General features: G+C 45.0%; 1 protein-coding gene across 3 annotated transcripts; it reads left to right on the plus strand.

Moving 5' to 3' along the window:
- The first annotated feature begins 363 nt into the window (after positions 1–363).
- LOC137379041 (zinc finger protein 319-like) lies at positions 364–14,252 on the plus strand. 3 transcript variants are annotated; one of them, XM_068049637.1, is made up of 3 exons: positions 364–673; positions 7,845–9,613; positions 13,933–14,252. In XM_068049637.1, the coding sequence occupies exons 2-3, from the start codon at positions 7,954–7,956 to the stop codon at positions 13,950–13,952; spliced, it is 1,680 nt and encodes a 559-aa protein (XP_067905738.1). In that variant the 5' UTR covers positions 364–673; positions 7,845–7,953; the 3' UTR covers positions 13,953–14,252. The 3 variants fall into 3 exon arrangements, with proteins under 3 accessions (XP_067905738.1, XP_067905739.1, XP_067905737.1); XM_068049638.1 differs by lacking the exon at positions 13,933–14,252 and adding an exon at positions 11,883–12,734 and having other exon boundaries at positions 365–673; XM_068049636.1 differs by lacking the exon at positions 13,933–14,252 and having other exon boundaries at positions 365–673; positions 7,845–12,734.
- The last annotated feature ends 3,940 nt before the right edge of the window (positions 14,253–18,192 follow it).

Here is an 18,192-nt window from a genome sequence, read left to right on the forward strand (position 1 = left end):
CCCGACAGCAAACAGAACGTGCCAGTTCTATGAGATAGGAATAGAGTTGAAGGATTAGATTTAAAATTGCGATTAAGATTTGAAGTTAGGAATACAATTAAAGAATTAGATTTAAAATTGGGATTAGGATTTGTGTTAGGAATACAATTAGGGAATTAGATTTAAAATTGGGATTAGGATTTGTGTTAGGAATAGAATTGATGAATTAGATTTTAAAATTGAGGTGAGAGGGGCAGAACAGGGGTGAGGCAGCGATTGGGGTAGTTAGTGGGGGAGAGGGGGCTGCAGCCTTGGGGTTGGTACAACCTGTCCCGGGAGCCGGCGCTCGTTTTTTGAGCTGGCTCCGCCGGGGGCAGCAGAGAGTCGGCAGCAGTGACAGGAAACCCCGCGGCTGCTCTTGGCTTCCTGTTTACGCGGGGCCGGGCCGGAGTGAAGCGGAGCGGAGCAACGGGTTTGGGGGACTCGGTGGCTAGCGGGAATCTTCAGCGGCTTCGCCGACTTCCTAGTCCGGCCTCCCGGACACCCTGAGTGCGGCTCGGCCCCCGCCCCGGATCAGCGCTTCAGGCAGAGAAAGAGAGACTCGACTGGCAGGCCGCAGCTTGGGGGGGCCGGGAACCGGGGCCTGCTCCTGGCCAGCGCCCGGAGCCCTTCCCCCATCCACCCGAGGAGCCAGGTACCGGCGACGGGAGGCGGGCTGCGAGTTACCCGGGGCTCGAGTGATGAGGCGATGTGTTTACTATCAGGGCGCGGGAATCCAGCGGCTCCCGCCGGGCAGTAGAAAGGCGGCCATTGTCCTGGGCTTGTGCTCGGGTCGGGCGGAGAGATGGCGCTGCCCGGCGGCAGGACAGGGGGATAGGCTGGGACCAGGAGGGGAGTGGAGGGCAGCGCAGCGCACCTGGACCCGGGGCCGCCACGCTGTTCCGCCCTGGGCGCCATGTGCCAGTATGGTAGCCGCTGATCGGTGTAACCTGAGTCCTACATGCCAGTGTGGTGCCCCCACAGCGGCCCGGCTGAACGCAGTTGCTCCTCGATCTCTGGTTTCTCTGCAGTGTTGCCCCTTGATCCCTGGCAGCTGTGCGCACTGTTGCCCTTCAATCACTGGTACCTTTGTGTACTGATGCCCTTCAATCACGGGCACCTCTGCACTGTTGCCCTTCAATCACGGGCACCTCTGCACTGTTGCCCTTTAGTCATTGGCACCTCTGTACACTGTTGCCACCCCCCCCCCCCCCAAATCACTGACACCTTTGTGTACTGTTGCTTCTCAATACCTGGTAAAACAATGCACTGTTGCCCCTCAATCGCTGGTAACTATGCACACCGTTGCCCCTCGATCCCTGGCACCTCTGCGCACTTGCCCCTCGATCCCTGGCACCTCTGCGCACTTGCCCCTCGATCCCTGGTACCTCTGCGCACTGTTTCACTTCGATCCCTGGCACCTTTGCATACTGTTGCTCCTTGATCCCTGGTACCTCTGCGCACTGTTGCCCCTCGATCCCTGGCACCTCTGCAAACTTGCGCCCCTTGCCTTTATTATGCATGGTCATTTACTATTTTGCTACAAATATCTAATCCCTACCAGCATTGAGATTTTTTATGTGTAATTGAGAAAAGCACAGAAATCCTGTGTCTATACCTTAGATGAGGTATGCAAGAAGCTCAAGGAAAAACAATCCTGTATTTTTAAAACTGTAGTTACAGAGATAAATAACGTATCTGATTTTTGAAGCAAGCTTTTAGTGTAAAGATTGTGCCCCACCCCAACAATGAAAAATATATTTCTCTCTAAAAGCATTTAGTGATTATACTTATAATTATGTATTTATTGAAGTTGAGACCCTAGTTGATGCTTCAACAGGCAGGTAAGCATTCACATTATGGCCAGAGTTTTCAGCTTCTGCACTCGCCTGCCCACAAATCTCCACCCTGTTCGTTTCAACGGACAGGAAAGTCATGGGCTGGTAAATGCAGAAGTGGTAACTCCTCCAGCCTCTGAGTCTGACAGGCCCCTCGCAGTGTCAGGCTTCCATTTATCAAGAGTTGGGAACGACTTTGCTCCTGCCCCTAATCCCAGTGATCAAGGCTTGTCAAAAGCCATAGCAAGCACAGCATTTGCATTTCAGGCTGGCATCAGCTTCCAGAAAGGTGCAAATCGATGATAGCTCAACAGCAGCAGGCCGAAGCAGGGAACTGTTAGTTACCTTATTAGACTTGACGTCTTCCAGCTGGTTTTCATGAGCTGCTTTCTGACTACTAAATATTGTAACCATACCTCGTTTTATAGCACTGCCATATCCTAATTTAATATTTTTGTACTAAAAAGTTGAATCAAGTAACATAAATAATTGTAACGTGAGAAGTTAGTGCCAGAAAAATTGAATCATACAATATGAATTAGCAACTGAATTAAGAGTAGTCTCTGGGATATGACTCAACATAAAATCCAATTTCAAATGAAATCTCCTCTTGGCAGCAGAATTAGAAACTTTCACTTCACTTCCCACCCCCCACTGTTATAAACCATAGTGATGTAATTCAGCCGCCTTCTCAGTAGAGGTTGTGCATCACATTAGATCCTGTTTAATCATTAGGCAAACTGAGTTGGAGACTACAAATCACCAGTAATAAAAGTTTTCTTACTCAGAGCAGTTCACATGATCACACTGCCTACAGCCCTGAGCCAAACACAGTCTAACTCTCAACAATTTTATTGATGTACAGATCAACACACGAGATGGCACAGCGGACAGTAGCATAGTGGTTATGGTATTGAACGAGCAACCCACACAATCACAAGTTCAGATGCCACATTGGCAAGCCATGATACGGAATGCAAGAAATCTGAGTTTGTAGGTTTGCATCAAAAAGAAATATGACAATTCAAGCTGTCAGACAGACAGTCGTAGAAACCCAATTAGTTATTAATATCCTTCAGAGCACAGAGAGCAACCCTACTGGCTCACCTAAATCTAATCTACAGACTGACTCTGCTCAAGGCAACTACAGATGGGCAATAAGTGTGGCTTTGCCAGTGTTGCTCACATTCTGAGATGTTATGGAAATGATTCCATGAAACAGATTTCTGTTTTTCTCTCTGGATTCAAAATGGCTCTTGCTAACAAGGCAAGAGTCAAAGACACTTCAATGTTTTTCGTAACAGAGAGGTAAACTTATGCAGCTGACCATAGGCACCTTTGCCATCTGGGATTTTACACAGGGGATTGAAATTTTTATACTGCATCCACTTAACTGGAAAAACAGTACAAGTTAGATTCAAGAAATTGCATGATCATTTACACAAGTGGTATATAGGCACATTACAGAGTATTGACTTAAAAAAAAGTTTTTCTATGGCTTATTGTTATCAATAGACTATAGGAGAAATTCCACGTAAACCGATAAACCTACTGCTAACACTGCAATGAGTTTGAAATTATGATCACAGATGGGAGCTTTCTCCCATCTGCCGTTGCTTTAGGCCGTCAGACTTGACCAGGAGGTAGTTGGTAAGATTTTTTTTTTATTCTTCACATGGGATGTGGACATCACTGGCAAGGCCAGCATTTTTTGCCCATCCCTAATTACCCTTAACAACTAAGTGGCTTGCAAGGCCAGAGTTCAGAGGGCAGTTAAGAGTCATTCACATTGCTGTGGATCTGGAGTAGATTTCCTTCCCTAAAGGGCATTAAAGAACCAGATGGGTTTTTGTGACAATTGATAGTTTCATGGCACCATTACTGAGACAAGCTTTAAATTCCAGATTTTATTAATTAATTGAACTTAAATTCCATGAGATACCGTGGTGGGATTTGAACCCGTGTCCCCAGGATGTTAGCCTGGGCCTCTGGATTACTAGTTCAGTGACATTACCACTCAGCCACCACTTCCCCAGAGTCTATGGAAAGAGGGGTAGAGCAACCTACAGTGCTTGAACTTATTGGAGCTAACCTTAGTCAATCCTTTCTTGCAAATGCTTGCACAGTAAACGTAAATCATTACATGCTTAATGCTTCTGATCAGCAAAAGAGCTGACGTCCTATTTGCCTCAGTTCATGCTGCACCAGTATAACAGCAGGTAGTACTTAAAATGGAGTTTATTCAAACAGGGGCTAGCTGAACTGCTTGCAAAACTGTCTGCTACCAGCTTGCTTACCTTTTACTCACCTATCTGTTCCTTATGACATTTCAAAGAACAGAGTCACATCCTCGCTCATTCTTTGTCCGTTGAAAGCACATTCAATTCTGAGAGTTGGCCTTCAAGCCCCAAGTCCTGGAACTGGCTTTTTCACTTTTCCCTGAACGCTTTTCAAAGCTTCAAGGTTCCTTTTAATGTAGGGGGCCAAAATTGTGTACAATATTCCAAATATGGCCAAACTAGTAAGTTAAACAAGGTTAAAATAGCTGTTTGGTGATTAAGTGTCTTTGATTTATGGTCCCAGTATTTGATTAGCCTTGGTAACAGCTTCATTGTTGGATATGTCTTGAATTCATTACTCCTTTTGTGTACATGCCATCATATTGGGAGGCGAATATAATGAGAGAGCTCCCTGCTTAGGAACTAAATATAATAGTAACAGGTAGATAGCTGAATTCAGATGGCACTGCTCGATTTCCACTCTTGTTCAGCTGTTGCTTCCCTGCTGATATTTATGCTATGACAGCACACAGCCATCCCTGTGGTGTTTTTGCTGACGTGTTGGATACCTTTGGTGATTTCACTGTCTACTTTATTTGTCAATTTAAATCTGATTTGTTGACCCTACAATTGTGAATGCTATGGCCACAGTCAAAGGAGGTCTGTACAGCTAGGTGGCAAGCTTGTGATGAGTGAACGAGGGACAAACTGAACTTTAACTATTGGGAGAATGCACCTTATGTGGCTGGCCCTGTGACATGTTCTGGATTATGTCAAGTCATAGCTCAACCCTAGAATGACTGCCAAGTAACTGTGCCTGCTGTAATGGTCTTCACACTGAGGGTACCCACCATCGTGTTGTGTGGCACTGGCACCATGTTAAATGGGATAGATTTCGAACAGATCTAGCAACTCAAAACTGGGCATCCATGAGGCGCTGTGTGTCATCAGCAGCAGCAGAAATTGTATTCAGCCACAATCTGTAACCTCATGACCCAGTATATCTCCCACTCTACTGTCATCATCAAGCCGGGGGACCAACCATGGTTCAAGGAAGAGTGCAGGAGGGCATGCCAGGAGCAGCACCAGGCACACCTAAAAATTAGGTGTCAGCCTGGTGAAGCTACAATACAGGGGACTACTTGCATGCCAAACATCAGAAGCAGCTTGCAATAAACAGGGCTAGGCGAACCCACAACCAACGGATCAGATCTAAGCTCTGCAGTCCTGCCACATGCAGTCTTGAATGGTGGTGGACAATTAAACAACTGACAGGAGGAGGAGGCTCCACAAATATCCCCATCCTCAACGATGGGGGAGTCCCGCACACCATTAAAAAAGACAAGGTGGAAGCATTTGTATCCATCTTCAGCCAGAAGTGTCGAGTGGATGATCCATCTCGACCTCCTCCTGAAGTCCCCAGCATCACAGATGGCAGTCTTCAGCCAATCCGATTCCCTCCAACTATGGCATCAAGGAGCACTAGCAAAACTGAAGTCAATGGGAATCACGGGAAAACTCTTTATTGATTAGAGTCATACCTAGCACAAAGGAAGATGGTTGTGATTGTTGGAGGTCAATCATCTCAGTTCCGGGAACATCACTGCAGGAGTTCCTCAGGGTAGTGTCCTAGGCCCAACCATCTTCAGCTGCTTCATCAATGACCTTCCCTCTATCATAAGGTCAGATGTGAGGACATCTGCTGATGATTGCACAATGTCTAGCACCTTCGGCGACTCCTCAGATATTGAAGCAGCCTGTATCCATAATAAGCAACATCCAGGCTTGGGCTGATAAGTGACAAGTAACGTTCACGCCACACAAGGGCCAGGCAATGACCATCTCAAACAAGAGAAAATCTAACCAGCTCCCATTGATGTTCAATGGCATTACCATTGCTGAATCCCCCTCTATCAACATCCTGGGGGGGTCACCATTGACCAGAAACTCAACTGGAGCAGCCACATAAATGCTGTGGCTACAAGAACTGGTCAGAGGCTAGGAGTCCTGTGGCAAGTAATTCACCTCTGGTCTCCCCAATGCCTGTCCACCATCTATGAGGCACAAGTCAGGAGTGTAATGGAATAATCTCCACTTGCCTGGATGGGTGCAGCTCCAGCAATACTCGAGAAGCTCGACACCATCCAGGACACTTGATCGGCACCCCATCCACCAACTTCAATATTCACTCCCTCCACCACCGATACACCGTGGCAGCCGTGTGTACCATCTACAAGATGCACTGCAGTAACTCAGCAAGGCTTCTTCAACAGCACCTTCCAAACCCGCGACCTCTACCACCTAGAAGGATGAGCAGTAGATGCATGGGAACGCCACCACCTGCAAGTTCCCCTCCAAGCCACAAACCATCCTGACTTGGAACTATATCGCCGTTCCTTCATTGTCGCTGGGTCAAAATCCTGGAACTCCCTTCCTAACAGGAAGGGTTGGTGTACCTATCCCACATGAACTGCAGTGGTTCAAGAAGGCAGCTCACCACCACCTTCTCGAGGGCAATTAGTAATGGGCAATAAATGGTGGCCTGGCCAGTGACACCCACATCCCCCCAACGAAAAAGAAAGGTCCACCTCTTCCATATCTGTAAACTGTACAATGGAGATGGTGTTAAAATGCTACCACTAGACTCCTTCCAGCGTGTTGTTCTGTGGCATGGCAGAATGCAGATTGAAGATTGTAATACAACCTGCCATCACTGGCTCTCCCAATCCAGTAACTCATCAATCTCAGCCATACTGTCAGGTTGATGTAGCCTGGCAAGGGGAGATGGTGGGTGGGTGGGGTGGGGCACATGTGCACCTGATGTAGGTGTGGGAACAGGGCAGTTACTCACTCTCATCTCAGGGATGATCCATTAACCAACAGATAAAGTCAGTTGTCAAACATCCACAGTATCATTACTCACTTGCGAAAGCTGTGGCAGTTCACCTGGGCCACCCAAGCTGAAAAGCATCTACATAATGTTCACTCCTTCCTAATAACAAGCTGAAGTGTGTGTTCGATCCACTATTACCAACATTCTGTGCAGTCAAAAGAGTAAGGCTGAAAAAGTTATGGTTTGCTGCATATTTCCTGTGCAGTTTCTGTACCAGCTGGTAACTTTCTATGTTGAGTGAATGGAACACCAGAACTTTAAAACGGGCTCCTGATTCAAATTGAAGTTTGTTGCAAATCACACAGCTATAGACCTGAGGTGAAAACACAGGATTTACTGAGGGACATTGCTCTGATAAACTATTAGTCATGGCCAGGTAGGTTTTCCCCCTAACTTTGCAGATGGACGCCCATCCATCATGTACACCTGTTTCAATATCCATCAACTCATTGAAAATCAGTTCCTTTTGTATATGTCTCCCTCTCTATCCCTTCTTCTCTGACCATCCCATACACACTCACACTCTCTATCTCATACACTCACCTCCTCCCATTTTCTTCAGTCTGGCTCTCTTTGCTAATATTTTTTCCACCCCATCTCCCTTTTATCCTAATTCTCCCTTTTAGCAGCTCTGATTTCTAAAGCTGTCAGGAGTCTTTTGAACATATTGAGGCACAATCCCCTTCCCAAAGTGTGTTCATTCTTGCCCTCCTTCCTGTGATTTGTAGTTACATTCAACACAGCTATGTTGAAAAAATATAGCAAGAATGTTTTTTTTAAGAAAGAAAGCTAAATTGAATATTTTGTTTTTAACAGATGAGACAGACCAGTGCTCTTTGCTCCATGTGGGATCAGTGAGAGGAGTCCATTCTTTCAACCATTTCATCTCAGGAAGCAATTATTTTCCAATGTAAGCCTGTTCAACATGACTGAGTGTTGGGAGGACCACTCAGCCGCCCCGCCCCTGGTGGAGAACTGCATTCCCCAGAGCACCGAGCGCGCCCTTGAGTTTGCAATCGTGTTCCCCACTGATGCAGCACTTCAACAGCATCAGTCCGTGTCACCCGAGAGTTCCCAAAAATGCAATATGTGCGGCCAGACGATTACGCAGCTGTCGGAGCTCCAGCAGCACCCGTGCTTTGTTAATATGAACCGTTTCTATCAGTGTGCCCAGTGCCAGAAGACCTTCAGCCACTCCACCGACCTCTTGCAGCATCAGTGCGGCCAGGTGGAGGAAAAGCCCTTCATCTGCCACGTCTGCAAGATGGGCTTCTCCCAGCTGCTGGCGCTGGTCCAGCACCAGAGTGTGCACAATGAGAACAACCCCTTCAAGTGCACAATATGTGGTGAGAACTTCCAGCAATCGTCGGAGCTCATCCTGCACCAGCGGGTTCACATTGAGGATCAGCCCTTCGAGTGCACCGCCTGCAAGAAGAAGTTCAAGGACTCATCAGAGCTGGTGGCGCATCAGCAGTTTCATGCGCCTGAGAAGCCCTTCAAGTGCAGCGTGTGCCAGAAAGGCTTCAAGAAGTCGTCACAGTTGGTCCGCCACCAGTACATCCATGGGGAGAAGCCCTTCAAGTGCTCAGCCTGCGAGAAGTCTTTCCGCCACGCCTCCGAGTTGCAGCGGCATCAACGGGTGCACACCGGCGAGCGGCCCTTCAAATGTGCTCAGTGCGACAAGACCTTCAGCCAATCCTCTCACCTGGCGCACCACCAGCGCATCCACTCAGGTGAGCGGCCCTACGACTGCAGTGTCTGTCACAAAAGCTTCAAGAACCGCTCGCACTTGGTACGCCACATGTGCGTGCATGCTGGTGAGGACATGTTCAAGTGTGTCATCTGCCACGTGGGCTTCAAGCAGCCTGGGGAACTGCTGCAACACCACTGCACGACGGACGGCGAGCGACCCTACAAATGCGACCAGTGCAGCAAGACCTTCAAGCGCTCCTCCTACCTCCAGCACCATCAGCGTGTCCACTCGGGGGAGAGACCCTTTAAGTGTACCACCTGCCAGATGAGCTTCAAGCAGCTGTATGCGCTGGTGCGACATCAGCGCACCCACACCGGGGACAAGCCCTACAAATGCACCGTGTGTGACAAGGGCTTCACCGAATCCTCGCACCTTTTGTACCACCAGCACATTCACACCGGAGAGAGCCTCTTTCAGTGTACGGGGTGCCAGAAGGGCTTCAAAGACTCATCGGAGCTCTTGCGACACCGCTGTGCCCGTGTGGAGGGCAAGCCCTTCAAGTGCACTGTCTGCCAGAAAGCCTACAAGCGAGTCTCGGCCCTGCAGGTCCACGAAGCGACCCACGTCGAGGAGCGACCACTCAAGTGCAACGCCTGTGAACGGCGCTTCGCCTGCTCCTCTGAGCTGGTGGAGCATCAGTGTCGGCCTCCAAAGGAGAAGCCCCTGAAGTGCAGCGACTGTGAGAAGCGGTTCAAGTACTTGTCAGACCTGGAGCGGCATCGACGTGTTCACACAGGGGACAAACCTTTTAAATGCATCACTTGTGACAAGGGCTTTAAGCAGAAGGAACACCTGATAAAGCACCAGAATGTCCACGCCAGGGAGAGTCAGTGTAAGTGCACGTGGTGTGGTGAGAGGTTTACAGAGCTAAGCTGTCTGCAGGAGCACTGCCTTCAACACACAGCAGAAAACGCCTATGAAAGTTCTGCTTGTGGACAGTGATTTTTTTTTAAATTTTATTTTGAAAGCCTGATCTTGGCTAAACTTGTACAAACTGTGGCACATCTAGATTTGTACGAGTTGACAGGCAGCACTAGCCCTTAGGGCAAGGTGTTCAAGCTTTATGGGCCATATGGGTTACTAGCCCCTCTCCCTACCACCACCAATAGAGTTTCAATCGATGTACCCATCAGTTTGTTGATATGAACAGATCTTGGTATTCCAATTTAGGATTTATCCATTTGTAAAGTTCCCCAGCCTCCAGATTCACAAAATTAAAATGGAACAAACTAGCAAGAATGAAATGTAAGTGCAAATAGAACTGAGTTATTTGGGCCTTACAGGCCTGTTCGCCTGGGCTCGGATGATGCACACGATCAGAGTTTGGATACTTCTGCCTTGGGAGAGTTCTTGTTCGATGTTGACAGACCACACCAAACCATTTCCAGTGAGCTGTAAGTCCCAAGGTTTAGTGATCTAGGTTCTTCTGTCACCTCTGCCTGTGGCCTGCTGAAAATGTTCAGGCCTTTAGTTGAGACTCGTGCCTCAGTGCAACTTTTTTTTGTGCGAGTGGCATTGCTGGGGATGAAATTCCCTCTTTCTTGGGCCTACCACAGTTTTGATGATGTTCCAAAATAATGCAAATAACCTTCTGTGACCTGCATCTCTCTGTGCATTGTCCCCTTCCCTCCAACCCTGCCACCATCCCTCACCCTTCAGCAGATCATACTGCTATCCACGCAGTGACCAGGTAAGGAATCAGAGGAAATAGTTTTAGCAACAGAGATCCAAAAACTGAGTGTGACCACCTTTGTTGGTATAAAGCTCTAATGTAGAAAGATACATTTGTGCATTTTGAGATCACGGATCTGAGATGTGGTGGTATATTTTAGCATTATTGTTTTCCTACAGTAGCGGCAGTGCTGTTATTATGCACTGCAAAGTTTGAAAAGCCCTTGCCTACAAATATCTGATTGTATTCAATGGTTTAGAAGTACTTAATTTACTTCATTTCCCTCCGACTCTTCCTCCCTCGCTGGTATCCTGGATTGCAGGTCGTAACTGCTCAGTACCAATCCCATAATTCCCCCCACCAACCCCCCCACCCCCGTCATTCCAAATCACTGCCAAATACGGTGATCCTCTTTCCAGGTGGAAAGTTGATTTATCACAACACTCATTTTAGTGAAGAGAAAAATTTAAAAAATAGGATGTTTAAGCCCAATCCTGCTCACCACCCCAGTACTTTGCTTACTTTCTCCTTTCCATTCTCTGACCTCCCTGCCCTGTGGGCCAGTTCCCAGGGGTTGGAGGTTGATGCAGCATTTTTCTCCCAGCTTTGCCAGTGACTGTTCGGAGGTGGGGATTTTCTTTCCCCTCTTGGCCTTTGCGCATTCCCACAGCAAAAAGCAGTGAGTAAATTTACAATCTGCATTTTCATGGCAAGGTGTAGCTTCAGTGTCCTATCCTATCATGGCACCTGGGTCATGATTGCTATCAGCTAAACCTTAAGACAAGATTTATAAATCATCTCACAGCCTAGTTAATAATTTACAAGCAAAAACAGTAGGAAATGCTGAACAGATTTTTTTTGGAAAGGGATTAGATTCTTAAACTATACAGTTGTCTGTAGATAAAAAAAAAAAAATTGGCTGGACTGAAACCTAAAAATTAAGTGGGGAACTTCTCTTTGGATCAGGGTTTTGCATTGATATTTGAATCAGGAACTCCTGGTGGGACATGGTTTTGTTGCATGGATTTCTGTACTGAGGCAGCAGGTGGATCTGTGACCCATTGATAGCCTGTAAAAGGTTATCTACCCACAGACCTGCAATTATTAAGAATTTGTGAATTATTTTCAGAATTCTGTGGCAAGTGTGTAATTAAAAATAGTCTTTAATTTATGTATTTTAAAGTAGCATGAAAACTAGGCCTGCATTTTCACTGCTGCGACCTGTTAGAACGCCAGTCCTGTTTTGTTTTTAGTTTTTGTTTTATCAGCTTCTGTGACTGACAGAAAAATGGTTTTATGTGTGAGTCCTTTTCTTTTTAAAGGCACTACTTTGAACAAGAATGTTTGATATAAATGTCCTCATGTCATATGTGGAAAGGGAACCATGAACAGTGTTTTTATGGGTTTTTTGCCATTTCAACGTCTACAGTCTTAATATAGAACAGGATGGGCGTGAAGATATGGACACAGTAAAGCTCGCGTGACCAGCCTCCTTTGAAAATGAACCTGCACCATGGAAGGTTGGGCAAGAAGTCAGCCAAACACGACCAGTCTAAATCTTAAATGACTGCAGTCTTTAAAAAGGTGGACTTTTGATGCAAAGAGTGGTATGTTGTTGCCAGTTGAACCAAGGGTGTTGTTGTTTTGTGTCATCTCCATTTTGTAAGCACTAACAGTTTGCTAATGCAGACGCTAAAAATGAAAAGCAGATTAATAAAAAAAAAAGTAGAATTAATAATACTGTCTTATCAAAATAGTCCTCAAGCTGCCTATAGAATATCTCCATGGTTACCAGTGTTTTTTAGGAATGTAAAGAGCTGTCTTTCCTGCTGCTGCGCATGGCTAATTGCAGAAGATGGGATTGTAGTTAATCTACATCCTTGCTGAGTGTAAAGAGAGTGTCTGATCGTAAGCCATTGAATAGGGAACTGATTGCTCTCATCAGTGGGACCCACATAACTTTTAGCATGTTAACTCTTTGTTCAGTTGGCTTACCATTGAATATTCTCGTACCACAAGTTTGATGTGGTTTAAAAAAAAATGTCACAGAAGAAAGTTTTTATTTTATTACAAATCAATTTTATTTTGTCTGGGCTACCGTAAACACAAGATGGCAAGCAATTTACTTTCAGGGTTCAGATGACACCATAAACCCAGGAGGCAGTTTATTGATGTAATCAGAGCCCAGAAAATGAATTGCAGCCTTTGGACTCTTGCCACCTGTAATTTTTTTTTAATATACATAGTCTTAATAAAGTTAAATCAATGCTAATGAAAGTAACTAGTGCTGACTGATGTGATTACTGCAGAATAATATCTGATTTACAAAAGAGTATAATGGAGCAACTTTGCAGTTCTCAAATCAAATTATAAGGGAATTAAAAACACGTTCTATATTATTAGTGTCTGCAACAGCTGTGGAAATAAATTCTTTTAAGTGGACAGTATCAGATATGAACCATATCATGCTTTTTAATATTTCTGCCAGAACTATAATTAGGATCAGCTTTTAATGGTCCTAATTTAACATGCAGGGAACAGGGACATAGTGTCAGTCTCATCCTGTAGCCTCTCATCCTGTAGATCCTCCTGACAGTTGTTTATTGGTGTTACTATCATAGTGATCCCTTATTACCCCAAATCATTCTCTCCACTCCTACTTGTAAATGTTATTTCCTCTGGCTTCTCTTCAGATGTAAACTATTAACGTTAGTGCTGGCTAATAAATTTCCCTGAGGAGCTGTAGCTTTTGCCATACCAATCCGTTACTATCTACAAAAAGCTCTTCACTCTCGCCCAAGTTCTTAATTTAGCAGTTTTCATTTACTTTTCTTATTGTTCAGCGGTTTGCAAAAATGATAACTTTGGACGTGACTCTAACTGTACACTTGGAACCATAGAATCATAGAAAAATTACGGCACAAAAGGAGGCCATTCAGCCCATCGTGTCTGCGCCGACTTGAAACTGGCCTATGTAACACTCACGTACATGTGACATATTCCCATCAAATATCATCCAGATTTCTTTTACTGGCTTGTGTACTATTTTTATTTTAATCCATTTCAATCTCAATTATTTCTCTATGACAGGAGGCACTTATTGAGGAAATTGGTATCATTTAGAATGTAAATTTGAAAGTAACTGCTTTGCTGTCACATTCAGAAGTGTGGATGTTTTTCCCTAGGGCTTTTTACACGAAAATTAAAAATGGAGAGCTGACTCCTGCCATTCACATCTCCAAGGTAGATCTCATTTGAGGAGTTCAGTGCACTGGCTAAATCTGTTGCATCCTCATATGGTCTTTCCCATCCTGTACTGGATTTCCAGAATTCTCTCACTTTTTTTGTGCACCTACTGACTACCCCAGCACATTTGATTTGGGAAGGTCTAAACCAGCTTTCTTCAACCTGCCAACATTTACAAATGGGAAAATGTAATAGCCACTGATGGAAGTTTTGTTTTGTTTTCACTGTCACAGATCCCTCCTTACATTCTTGAAGTCTGTGAAGTCACCTGAACAGAGAAGGAGCCTAACCTTGCCAATTAAAAAGAAATCCAACACACCCGATCAGTGGATATGTGACAGAAAGTTGTTTTTGGAGCATGTTACAGCTTTTGATAGTTGCATGCAGTCTGTTACAACAAAAGGCCCCAGTTTCATTTTAAGAGACAATGTGCTCCATTGTGACGACAGAACTACAGCACATAAGTACAACTTTGGGACATCTCAAGCAAAATGAAAAAAGTGCTTTTAAGCTGAGTCAGTAAATCACCCACATACCAAAATGGCCTGAGTACTGAAGTTGATGGGAAACTAATCACATATGTTCTCAACACAAAAATAAGACAGCACTACAAAGAGTGCAAAAGAACAACAAAACAATTTATATCAATTATACAACTGTTCAGACACATGGCAAATGAAATTTAACTAAAATGTTACGTTTCACACAGTTTGAAAAATAGATATAATGTACATATAGCCAGAACAAGCCCATACAAGTTGACAAAGGTTATGGTAAGACTTTACAATATCCTTGTCAGACAATAGTTGGGCACTATGTTCAGGTTTGGTCACCATGACACAAGCAATCAACTTGCATTGGAAAGGATAGCGAGAACAAATAAGAGTAACAAAGATCAATTGAGTTAAGTTTAAAGCTTTACAGTCCACAAGAAAGTGGAGGATGGGGGAGAAGAGTGGACTCCTTTAAGTGTAGAAAATATTACATGAGATATTTATGGTAGCCCCAGAATTCTACTTAAAAATATCAAGAAATTAAATCAAAATTCCTGAAAATTAAATTTAGAACACAAAGAAAGAGCCCATTCAGCCATGTTTCTAAGTAATTGGAATTATATACCAAGCAAAAAACAAAGACCATGCAGTTTAAAAAAAAATACACTTAGATACCACAAAGGGGAAATAAAGCTGATCTGAAGGGATAAGTTTCATTCAGACTGGCTGCCTTTTGCTCACATTTCCTTTCCCATTTAGTGTATTAGGTAGAATAGGCTTATGTGAATAGTTAGAAACAGAAAAAGAAATTACTGTTAGATAATGTACTCAGGATGACCCAAAGTGCTTCACATCTAATGAATTTCTTTGAAATGCAGCCACTGCATAAGTAAACTGAGTATGGAAAGGTCCTACGAACAGCAAATGAGGTGAATGACCAGCTGTTATTTGTGATGGTGTTGGCCAGGAAGCACAGAACCTCCAGTTTCTCTTCCAGTAGTGCCATAGGATCTTTTTACATTCACTTGAACAAGGTTACAGTTTAGGATCGCATCCAATGGATGGCACCTCCAATCATAAGATCTTCTAGTGCTGGGGGTTAAGCAAGAGCTTAGCAAGATTTCAGTGATCCAGGATTAAAAGAGTTTCTATAGTAACAAATGCTGGTGGGAACCAAGCATATGCCATGATAGGGTAACAGCAAATAGTGCTGTTCCATATCAGCCAACGTGCTTTAGTTTGGTTGCTTACAAACCATCACTCTAACCATCACCCTTGACATTCAACGGCATTACCATCGCTGAATCCCCCACTATCAACATCCTAGGGGCTACCATTGAACAGAAACTGAACTGGAGTAGCCATATAAATACCATGGCTACAAGAGAAGGTCAGAGGCTAGGAATCCTGAGGCGAGTAACTCACCTCCTGACTCCCCAAAGCCTGTCCACCATCTACAAGGCACAAGTCAGGAGTGTGATGGAATACTCGCCACTTGCCTGGATGGGTGCAGCTCCAACAACACTCAAGAAGCTCGACACCATCCAGGACAAAGCAGCCCGCTTGATTGGCACCCCATCTACAAACATTCACTGCCTCCACCATCTTACCCTTACATTTCCATAGTTCACCAGTCTCCGGGAGAAAGAGCGATAAAAAAAACTCAGCTGTTGCTATTCTGCCATTGATCACGGGGGCACATGAGAATGATCCAGTACCCTCAAACATTATTTTTTCATTTCTTGTGAAGCCTTTGCTCAATGCCTTCTGTGCCTGGCATTGGAAATTCTCCTTAATTTCTTCTTCCGGAAGGTGTCTAGAATGTGGAACTTGCATGGAGTAGTTGAGGCAAATAGCATAGATGCATTGAATGACAGAGCTGGCTTGAGGAGCCATATGGTCTACTCCTGCTCCTATTTCTTATGTAGGCATGAATCCCATTTCGATGGAGTACTGCTTCAACAGAGTACTTAACTAAGGCAATTTAGTGAGTGAGAGAACTCAGCGCAGTGAGGGAAGAGATGCTGTTCTGGTCTTTTACAAGACAAGGAGTGGTCTCTGAGTAAGGGAGCAGGAGACAGTGAGCAGCTGGTAAGTGTTTCTAGGTAATGGTCTGGAAAGTAAAGGCCTGGCAGAGAACCTCAGCCCCATGGAATGCACATGCTGTGCCATGTGGGAAATCCTGGATGCTGCTTGTGGTCTGGATGACCACATATGCAGGAAGTGTCGCCAGCAAGAGCAGCTCAAGCTCTGGGTTTTGGAGCTTAAGTGGCAACTGGAGTCACTGCAGGGCATTGGTGAGGCTGAGTGCTTCGTGGATAGTATGTTTCTAGAGGTGGTCACCCCACTGCAGACAGAGGGAATGGGTGACCGCCAGAAGGACCAGGCAGGCAGGGTAGGGACCCCATGAGTGCATCTCACTTTCCAACTGGTATTCAGTTATGAATACTGGTGAGAGTGATGGTTTCTCTGGAGGGTGCAGCCCCAGCCAAGTCCATGGCACCATGGGTGGTTCAGCTGCACAGGTCAGGAGGATGAAGAATGTAAGAGCAATAGAGGTAGGGGATTCCTTGGTGAGGGGAACAGATAGGCACCTCTGAGATCTCAGACAAGACTCCAGGATGGTATGTTGCCTCCCTGGTGCAAGGGTCAAGGATGTCACTGAATGGCTGCAGAGCATTCTGAGGAGGGACGGTGAACAGCCAGAGGTCATGGTCCATATCAGCACCAGTAATATAGGCAGAAAGAGGAATGAGGTCCTGAAGGCAGTGTTTAGGGAGCTAGGAGAGAGATTGAAAAACAGGATCTCAAAGGTAGTAATCTCCGGATTACTCCTAGGGCCATCTGCTAATGAGTACAGAAATAGGATTATAGAGCTGATGAATAATGGTACAGAAGTGAGGGCTTTAGATTCTTGAGGCATTGAGACGGCTTCTTGGAGAAATGAGACCTGTACAAGCCAGATGGGTTGCACCTCAACAGGGTGAGGACCAATATCCTAGCAGGGGGTTTTGCTAGTGCTGTTGGGGTTTAAACTAGCTTGGCAGGGGGATGGGAACCTGAGAGTAGATTCAGAAGGGAGAGAAGAAAAGTTGGAAATGGCAGAAAATTAGTAAGTGTGTTTAGAAGAGGAAACAAAAGCTAGAAAATAGACAATAAGGGAGTTTGGCAGTGCTAATTGGTATATACTTAATGCAAGAAGTCTAAGGAATAAGGCAGATGAGCTGAGAGCATAGATTGACATGGGAATATGATACTATAGCTGTTACAAAGACATGGCTGAAAGGAGGGCAGGAATGGCAGCTCAACATTCTTGGTTACACGGTAGTTAGACGAGATAGAGAGGGCGATAAAAAAAAACGGAGGGGAGGTTGCAATGTTAATTAAAGAAACAATTATAGCTGAGGAGGGATGATATGGTAGAAGGATCATCAAATGAGGCTATATGAGTTAAACTGAAAAACAAAAAAGGGGCACTCACACTACTGGGAGTGTACTACAGACCCACAAACAGTCAGAGAGACAGAAGTGCAAATATGTGGGCAAATCTCAGAAGTGCAGAAACAATAGGGCAGTAAAAGTGGGGAATTTCAACTACCCTAATATTAACTGGGATAGAATGAGTGTGAAAGGCACAGATGGAGCAGAATTCTTAAAATGCATTCAGGAGAAAATTTTTTTTGCCATTATGTAGCAAGCCCAACAAGGGAGGGGGCAGTTCTGGACTTAGTTTTAGGGAATGAAGCTGAGCAGGTGGAACAGGTGTAAGTTGGGGAGCACTTGGGTCATAATTCAGTTAGATTTAGGGTAATTATGGAAGTGGACAAAGATATACCAGGAATAAAATCTCTCAATTGGGGAAAAACTCACTTTACTAAGCTGAAAAGTGATTTAGCGAAAGGGGACTGGAAACAGCTACTTGAAGGTACATCAGTGCCAGATCAGTGGGAGGCATTCAAGGAAGACATAGCTATGATGTCCCCTTAAGTAAGTTCCCGT

Source organism: Heterodontus francisci, chromosome 17 (assembly GCF_036365525.1).
Source record: "Heterodontus francisci isolate sHetFra1 chromosome 17, sHetFra1.hap1, whole genome shotgun sequence".
NCBI classification, from domain to species: Eukaryota; Metazoa; Chordata; class Chondrichthyes; order Heterodontiformes; family Heterodontidae; genus Heterodontus; species Heterodontus francisci.

Excerpts from the sequence above, each read along its gene's own strand:
- LOC137379041 (XM_068049636.1), top strand. The coding sequence starts at position 7,954 with ATGACTGAGTGTTGGGAGGACCACTCAGCCGCCCCGCCCCTGGTGGAG.